We start from the raw sequence: 9522 nt of genomic DNA on the forward strand, positions 1-9522 counted from the left end.
TTTCTAATGACCATCACAATTAAAATCAGAAACCGCATACACATATAATGAATGGCATTTCAGCACAGGTGGCATGAGATATCACAGGTGACCTTTTGCTGATGTCAGGTTTTCAGATACTGTCTGACCTAGAATAAGTTCAGGAAACAGATATTTAATAGAAGAGATTGAGCAATGCTAATCGATAAAACATAATTCCGCCTCACGTTTCTAAACCGGGGACAGCTGGTAATGTCGGAAAAGCATGTTGTGTTGTTGAGGCAAAAATAGAATTTCCTCGCGATGGCTATCTTGCGCCCTTTCTGGCACGTATCCGCTCAAACTGCTGGTTCTGTTCGTTCTGATAGACCATGAAAGGATTCGTGAAGCAGACATACTGAACGCTGACAAAAATACATACCACATATACATAAACTATTAGGCATTTGTCATCAGATATTTTGATGCCGTTACAATATATGCTGAAGAACGACACTGGGGTTTAAAAAACAGAGATGCGCAGGATTATTTGGTCATCCTACGTGACTTTGCATCATCGCTAGCGGTTGTAGCATGCTGTATTCCTCTGGGACATTGGCACGACATTTCGACCGGACAACAGCACGCCGGTGTTACATAATGCAAACAGTGCTTGCATTGTAGCAACGTTCGTAATTATTAATAGTCATTTTTGAAAATCATTTTCAACAAAAGCGTCTGTCAAACTGGTCTTTAAAAAAGAACGTTCTTAAGTCTATGAAACATATGAATATGTAGCCTATCGGTAACAAACTATTATATCTGAGATGAACATAACGTTATATAATTTTAACACTTTATCAATATGTTGTCACGATGCACCATTTCGTGTATGGGCCGTGAGAGGGCTATCGCATCGCCCGCACTAACACACACTTGCGTTACATAACAGTGTCTGTTCACGGTATGTGTCTACCATATTACAGTTCACAGCAGAGACCATTTCGATGCTGTTACAGTAACAGTGTGCGGCTACTTGAACAACGCAGCATGTCACACCCGACCGCCAAGTGGGCTATTGCCTTTACGTCCCGTCCTTCACTCCAGCTCACGGGGAGAAAACCCGTTGAAAATGTAGTGCAACTTAGGCCTAAACAGACTGCCCCTGTTCTACTATAATATTTCTTAACACATAAAATTTCTACAAAACAATCTCAGTTACATTCCTACGCATGTCATCTTCGCCTTTCTTACGGGTCGCCACACTTCACCATCGCACATAGACTACACATCTTGAGACTGATAACAGTAGTGTATTTCAGGTTTACCTTCACGGAATTCAAGGTACTACTGTATTTGCATTGAAAAATCGATTGTGACCCGTGGTGCGGTTTGTTCTGCTGTTTGTTTCAACCCGACTTAGCCCAGGACCATTCGACCTCTGCGATAAAGCTTTGGAAGCAACAACACCACTGCCCTTAAGCTACAGGCAATAATTTTGCTGCTGAAGCAAGCAAACATAAAACCCTGAAACAATTATTCACGTTATGACAACGCAAACACAATGTCTGGGCACAAAAGCAATAATCCGTACGTACATTGTAGAGTTTTACATTTGTGTAACGGAAAATTCGCCATGTCAAAACTAACTAGTCCAGGGCTAACGCTGCATTAAACCAAAATGAGGTAGAACACAACGCTACATGGACCCTCAACAGGCACATAGCCACTTCTAATGTGCCATGACATTTGACTCTCCAAAATGCCCCGAAGCAAAGGGAAGAAATTAAGTGCTTAGAACTCAAAGGATTGCTGAGCACTAACATTAGATAGAGGACTGTCCACTAGAAAATGCATCAGAATGAAGCCTACATATAACATGCACACATTAGGACGCTTCACCCGAGAAGGAACACTGACTCACCACGGACATCTTTCCATTTTTAAAATAGAAGCGCAGCCAGCTCAGCCGAAGCTGACTGTGAATGCCACCGAAGCCAGCGATGTCCTTGCTGTTGATTCAGGGTGGTGTGTTTCTGCATACATCGAGAACAAGCAGGCAGAGGGCCACAAATGTATGTTACCACTGTCCCTCGTTTCACTCTAGTCGTCTTCTCCTAGCCTGCCTCTCCCCCTCATAGGAGCTTCGCCGCACACTGTGCCACTTGCACGGGCGGCTCAGTACTCCCTCTAGAGGTGGCTTTCGGTATATCTTGATAAGTTTTTTTTTTTTTCATGAAGACCTATTTGCGTTCACCTGTTATGTTTCGAATGAAAATTAAATTTTTATCTTTTTGTGAAAGTATAACTTCTCAATTAAACGTCAAATAGAACAGTTTCATACATCGCCGTATCTGAAAAGATATCTTTTTTTTCTTTTGACACAATCCTTTAAAAGTTCATATCCCCTCAAGTATGTGACTCATGTTTGGAAATCTATTTTCAGTAACATAAGAGGGCAAATCAAGATTTTCTTTTTTGCTTTTAGGTATTTGCCACTAACTATCAAATATCAATTATTAAAAGTTAGCTTGTTTGTGGCTGAGTCTTGTTACAACTCTGAGTGTTAGTGTTTGTGGTTTTGTGTGTTATATGATGTGGTATAGAGTGACAAGGTGGTTCTTAGCAGACATCTGAGCCCTTGACAGGTGTACTTCAATGGCCAGTGAGGTATAGGAGACCAGCAGAATCAGGAACAACCAGTTCCACATCAGCCATTAGCAAAACACCCACATGGGTTAAAAGCAGTGCTGTGGGATGTTCACATCAATTTTTCATTTTGTCTTTTCAACAACACCTTCATGCTGGAATTTTGACCACCATTCTTAATCTCACATTAACATTAACTTTACTTTATACATAATAACAATACCCAAATCATTAGTAAGGAACTGTTTACAGTGTTGCAGACAGTAACCCAGTTATTCGATTTTAAATACCAAATACACCAACTCTCTCTCTCTCTCTCTCTCTCTCTCTCTCTCTCTCACTCTCTCTCTCTCACTCTTGCCTCACAATTTGTTCTTTCTAGAGTATGAGGTTGCTGGCCTGAGACATATTTCATACCACTAAACTTACAGTCAACATACATTTGATTTACAACACTGTTAAGAGGGAACATCATGGTGGTATTTAAATCAACAATCGATAATGTCATGACCCGAAACTTCATGTACATGTTAAAGCAAATAGCTATTGTGTAACAATGTCAGTTCCATGGTAGCATCATGCAAAGTTACTGTAATTAATGTCAGTCATATTTCAGTAGCCTCATAAAAGAGCCAAAAATAAGTTGCGTAACTGCTGATGTGGAAGATCACAGTAATGCGTTCAGATGGTCATAAACTGAAACCATTATGAGTTCTCTCAAACCCATGAAACACTGTTCACCGTTCTCCAGTACATAGGTTAGCAGAATGATGGATGAATATGGACAGGTGAGATATGTTCAGAAGATAAAACAGGATATAATGTTACTGAAACTCACATGTACAGTGATAAAATGAGAAAGTATTGGAAAGGCAATGGAAAAACCTAAAACAGGTCTTGAAGTAAATAGTTTTTTTTTCCTTTGGTTCACTAGAAAACTAGAGATCATGGGATAAAATGGGCGAAAATAAGGAAGGAGATGAAAACAATAAACATCTTTACAAACACAACCCAAAATTATTCCAGTAGAACATGCCTACTATGCATAAGTAGTTATTCATTTTCATTCAAGCAGAATGAAGATAAATAGCAACGATTCTGTCTAATTACTACATTCACACAAAATGCAGCAACCACTACTAGCACAGAAACTATCCTAGACCATTTGGCATAACGCATTATTGTAAAACCATACTTCAGAGTGTAGAAACAGTTTGAAACAAACAAAACAATAAAAGCAGTGCTACTTTGTTACTGTGAGATGTGAGTTGGTGCCTTAGCTCTTAGCTCAACACAACTGTGGCTCAGCAAAGAGAAAAGTTAAGGAGGTAAAGCAAATATAGCATTATTTATCTAATGCTCAGCTAACAAATGGATCTGGATAGGCAGCCAGATCTTTGCCCTTCATAGACTAAATGTTGCCTTAAGGTAGGGCCACTCAGTCTGGGAAGTCATGTTACTATTTGACCAACGCTGTTGCTACAGCACAACAATCTGAGATGCACTCCCACCACTCACACTGAGGTTGAGACAAAGACAGAGAGGGACATGGGGTAAAAAACTCCTTCTTTACCTTAACACATGAGTAAATGCTACAAATAAGGATGCTGTTAGAATTGGAATATAGTGCTCAAAGGCATATCAGAGCCAGAACACGCATCTTTAAACACCCACAGGTAGCTCCACTCTCTCATTGTCATATTTCATTGTCATCAACCAATCACTGTCCTCCCTGTCAGATCTACTTGATCCTGACCAGATGATTCTCATGTCTGCCGATTAGTGCCCCCCAGAGCTGTTTATACTTTAGGTGACTGACAGTTTGATTGGAGGGACATGACGGTCCGCACAGGCAGAAAGTGCCCTTAGACATTCATATGTCACAGAACACTCAAGATCACCACTCTGTGCCTCCTTTGAACACTTATGAAGTACATATGAGTTAATCAAACAACATCACGGCATAACAAAATACCTTCAGATACATCTAGGTGTCTAATTAATTGCAGATGAAGAATTTATTAATAAATTACATATTAACAATGTAACTAACATTTTTTTAAAAAAAATATCCATACATTTCCAGTTAGAAGAAGGAAATATAAATTATAAGAAGCTATAAACCACACCTTTTTTAAAGAGAAACCTTTAAAAATTTCCTTTCCTTGTGTCCTAATATTTCGGAATTCCCACACACTCTCTCACTTCATTTCTGTGAAGTATTTTGGGATCTCCCTAAGCATGTATCTGTTGATTACTAGCCTTCTTATGATCTTATGAGTCACACAAAGCCCAATTAATTTAGTAGGAAAACGTGACACTTCTGAGACCAAGTGTGTGCGCGTAATGAAGAACCACACCTTAGAGTTTACACGCAACTGGTGGATCACACCAGACTGTGTATCTATTGTTATTAGGGATCTTCCTAGATGCCCGTCAGGTGCCTTGCATGGTTAACTGACTATGAATAGATTATGCTTTGGAGTAACACTTGGAGTTTAAAATAACAGAGCCAGTCCTCCGTTTGATTCACACATTAATTAGTTTGGTAATCACGTATAGCACCGATCCTGTCTGTATGTTGCGTGACTGTATTCGGTGGTCTACAAATGTATTACCGAAAACATGTCTCCAGGTGGGGGCGCTGTAGATAAATTCACAAAATGCAGAGTCCTTAATACCAAATATGTAATCCTGTGTGTCGGTAGGCAAAATGTGTAATCCTCACGCAGGGTTGCTAAAAAATTCTACCTCGCATTAAAAGTTTAACGTAATTTGATTTAATTTTCTTGTAATTAAAAATCGGCTACTTTGAGTTGTTCAGCTTTGGGAAGTCATTCCATTCAACAATGGCTTATACAATTTTCGTTAAGGTTTATCCATATTTACGTTACTGCTTCCACATCTGTCTGTAAATGAGTAAAAAAACCCAAAATATCTCAATTCAATAAAGATGTTATCAAAACACAATATGAGAGAACATTTCAAATGTGAGTGTAGAGACTATATAAATCATTTTTCCAAAGGCGCGCCACCGATAGAAAGGGAAAGGAGAGAGAGAGAGAGAGAGAGAGAGCGAGAGAGAGAGAGAGAGAGAGAGAGAGAGGATGCTGCGCATATTTACACGGCTGCGCGGATCGTAACGTAACAAAAGGCGACACTAGAAAGGATACATTATAATTGTTCCCGGATCCAGTTAGTGAATACCTGATGTTCCATGGATATTTTCTGAGTTTAGTACATGTAGCATCATATGTATACCGACTGTATATCTCCATTGTTGTACTACGATACTCCCTTTTCCTCCTCTGCATATGTATTTCCTATCACTGTTTCTTCCAATACCCCATGTACATGTACCCGCCTCCCTGCGCGCTGAAATAGATGGTGCAAGTGAAAATGTCCAAATCTTCCGCAGACCCACTGTCTGGTGTAGAGACCGGCTCCCAGTCACACTATTTTCAGGTAAGGATGATCATCCTGATTGCCTTTTATTACAACGGCAGTTGAAATGGTTAATGTATCGCTACTTGTTGTTTAAACGAAAGCTTACAGTTTCTACCTACGCCTGTAGCACACCAGCAAGTAACTGCAGAGAGCTGCCAACTCAGCGGTAAAGCAACACAAAATAGCCTTAGCATGTTCAATATCACAGTTTCAATCTGATGCGGGTAGTTGCCCATATAATGACCGGAATAGGACCGATAAGATGCTTTGTGTCTTTTCCACCATTCACGCTGTTTCTTTTCCTGAATTTTTTCTTCCCTCGGAGTATTTTCTCCCACTGCAACCAAGGCCGCTATTCTTGCTATAGCCATACATTGTGCAGGTCCGTAAGAATTTAGTGACAGTGCATACTGCTCCTTTTTTTCGGCCTATTTCAGCTGAAATTTTAGTATTTTTTTAGTAATAAAATGTATCGAGAAAGCGCACATCTTAAACCATTACTTTTTGGCAGGTGGTAGTGCAAGCCGTACTCACCTGTAGCCTGCGATTCTGAGCGGTGCTAAACGCCATGACCGCTTGACCATGCCATGTTTTATCCGCATGAAGAATGAAATTCATATCTTTCCTCGGGGATAGTGATGCTGCATAGCAAACTGTTAAGATGGAGTTCCAAGGGAGATCAAGACGATAGCATTGATTTTCTGTCTAAGTTTATTCGGTGCACACCTTTTTGGACAATCCAAGTGAGCCATTTGACTGTTAAATTTCACCGAATGAGTGGAAGGGGAGGTGAACTGCTTTTGAAAAAAAAGAAAAAAAAATATTTGCAGCTGTCAGAGAGTTTGTACGACTGCTTGGTACAAAGAGAAAATACTCCATTCAGAAGATTTTCTCTCATACCTGGACAGAAATACTGTTGTGGTAATGACTCCATAGAGTGGGAGCAGTAATCTAATACACCTCTGTATTTGCATGATCTGTTTCTTTTTTCCCCATTTCGCACGGACTTTCGATCATCATAGTTGCCAAGGAAGTTACCAAAACGCAAGAGCCGATTTAAACGTTCTGACGGCAGCACTTCTTCTGACACCACGTCCAGTTTCATTAAACGACAGGTAAGACTCCTATGTACTACTGTGTCACAGAGGAGAATCGTTGTTACATTCTGTGTGCGGTCATTTTGCACCATCAACAAGTATATTCGCCCTTTTTCTGGTGGTAGATGCTTGTGAACTGGTGTGCTCCCAAGTAGAACTATTTTTTTTCTTTTGTGTAACAGAAAAAATAACTTTTTTTTTCTGCAATCGTCTGGAATTCCCATGCTTTTGAATGACGTCTCACTCTAATTCTTGCGACTGATTTGTAGATAGTAAGTTTGTTTCCTGTTCATATTGTTGGATGGACCAATGCATGTTCTTTGCTTTGACATCAAGAATTTGATGTGGAGCAGGAATATTTAATAGAATCCTTCTTTTTTATGATTTCATCTGGTGGTATTTTAATCAGTTTTGGTCACAGAAATGTCTGTTAAGTTAAACCAAAGCAATTAGGCACCTTCAGCAAACAATACCACTTATACTCTGTGAACAGGTCAAATCAAACTCATTTCATTTTCAGAATCATGGCTGCGTTAAGGATCTTTCAGCTGCATTGGTCTAGGTCTCCAAATCTTGTTGTCTCTAACTGTATGCATTGGCTCTTATCTCATTAGTTTATTACATTAGTAGATGTTTCTACAAGTGCATTTGGACTTGTAATTATACAAGGGTAAAGTAGATGGCAGCAGTTCCTTGATTTTCTCTCTTTCTTTTTTTTTTACAGCATCCCGTTACATGAGAATACCGATTCAACCCAGTTTTTTTTTTTTTCATTAATGTTTTCAGGTCAGCTGAGTGAGTGGTTGGGAGGTAGATTTGGTGTTGTTTAAGAATATCTTTAGAGCTGGTTAGGGGCAGGATAAAATAGGTTACAACACGACTCTGAATTGCAATGGCTTTTTCTTTTGTATATTTCCAAAATATCAAGTATTATGTGGAATATTATCACACTGTTATATGTTATGTGTCAGGTTATATTTTGTTTGTTCTCATGGTAAATTCTAGAATTAGGCAATAATGACACACAGCCAATAACACGGGGCCACCTCATTGTTCTTTTAACAGCAGAGTTAGACTCTGAATTATTCAGACATGGGTTTGAATAAAAATCTGCGTTTGAGAAAAAGATGAGGGAGTTTGTCTGAGGAAAATACCAAGACGCTGCAGATCTGTGAGGCATTGTGTAGTGGGGTGCTGATGCATTGTGTTTTGTTCCATGTCATCTTTCAGATCATTACAGTTAAAAACCTGAGGACACTCAATCAGTAACAGTCTATGAATGGAAACCAGCAGTCAGTTTTGGCACAGGAATTCAAAAGGCAGTCGTAAGACACATTTAAGTGAAAACACTGAGAGTTTAAAGTACTGCATGAGTGTCAATGACAGACAAATGTGTGCAATATCCGTTCCGCGTTAAAGAAATTGGACTCCTAGTTTGGTACCAAGCATTCGGCACTGGACTCCAGCAATCATCAGGAAAATGAGAGCTTAGCTTGTGATTTATTTAGTGAAGAGCATTAATTATGATGATTAGGAGGTCGATGACAGTTTCAATTTTGCCCGAGAATATCACAAGTTGTAAAATATTCATGAAACTCATTTGAGGCTTTGCTGTAAGGTGTTCACTGGTTGAAACAATTTCTTTTACCTCTACCTGTACCTCAGACTCAGCTATTCCATTTCACTCTGTGAAACACATACAAGCCAAATCTAATAACCATTCAAAACACATAGTACCATATGCAGTAGGGTGAGATCATTGCTAAAAGTTATTCTCTGCAGTGTCAAAAAAAAAAAAAGATGCTATAATGGTATAATGTTATAAGGACAATTTGGGTATTTCTGAAATAAACAAAATCATCTAAAGTCCTATGAAGGTGACTTTGTACCTGTAGTGTTTTCACTTAGATAATGGAAAAAAAATATTTAAGAGAAATATGATCCTCTTATTAATAAACCCCCGTAACTGTGTTTGACTGCCTGACTTTGCCTGACGGTTCATTCTTATTGCAGGTCGCTCATGATTCTTTGACGTTTTAACACTTTTTTTTCTCCTCCTACTGTATTGTTTCCTGTTTATACATAGAGAAATCTGTCAGTTTACAGTGGTGATACAGGAACAGTTTGAAGCCCTTCTCATGCTTTTATGTTATGCCTTTGGATCAGGGATGATGTATCCGCCGTCTGCCGTCAGTATAAACGCTCTCTCTGCTCGTTTAGATCCCAACACTTTGTTCTTTTGTTCTTTTTTTTCCCCTCACTTCATTTTCAAATATCTCCACTCCGACCGGGGTGGGGTTCTCTGTGTAGATTGTGACTCATCCCTGCTGGAGAAGTAATGGCAGCTACCTTGTGTATTCATGAAATCTCG

General features: G+C 39.3%; 1 protein-coding gene across 1 annotated transcript in view; it reads left to right on the forward strand.

The window, feature by feature from the left end:
- The first annotated feature begins 5991 nt into the window (after positions 1–5991).
- cacnb3a (calcium channel, voltage-dependent, beta 3a) overlaps positions 5992–9522 on the forward strand; it is a 16072-nt gene continuing 12541 nt past the window's right edge. The window contains exons 1-2 of the mRNA XM_030767333.1: positions 5992–6072; positions 7077–7169. Coding sequence (XP_030623193.1) covers positions 5992–6072; positions 7077–7169 — 174 coding nt within the window. The remainder of the gene's footprint in view (positions 6073–7076; positions 7170–9522) is intronic.

This window comes from Chanos chanos, chromosome 3 (genome assembly GCF_902362185.1).
Source record: "Chanos chanos chromosome 3, fChaCha1.1, whole genome shotgun sequence".
NCBI classification, from domain to species: Eukaryota; Metazoa; Chordata; class Actinopteri; order Gonorynchiformes; family Chanidae; genus Chanos; species Chanos chanos.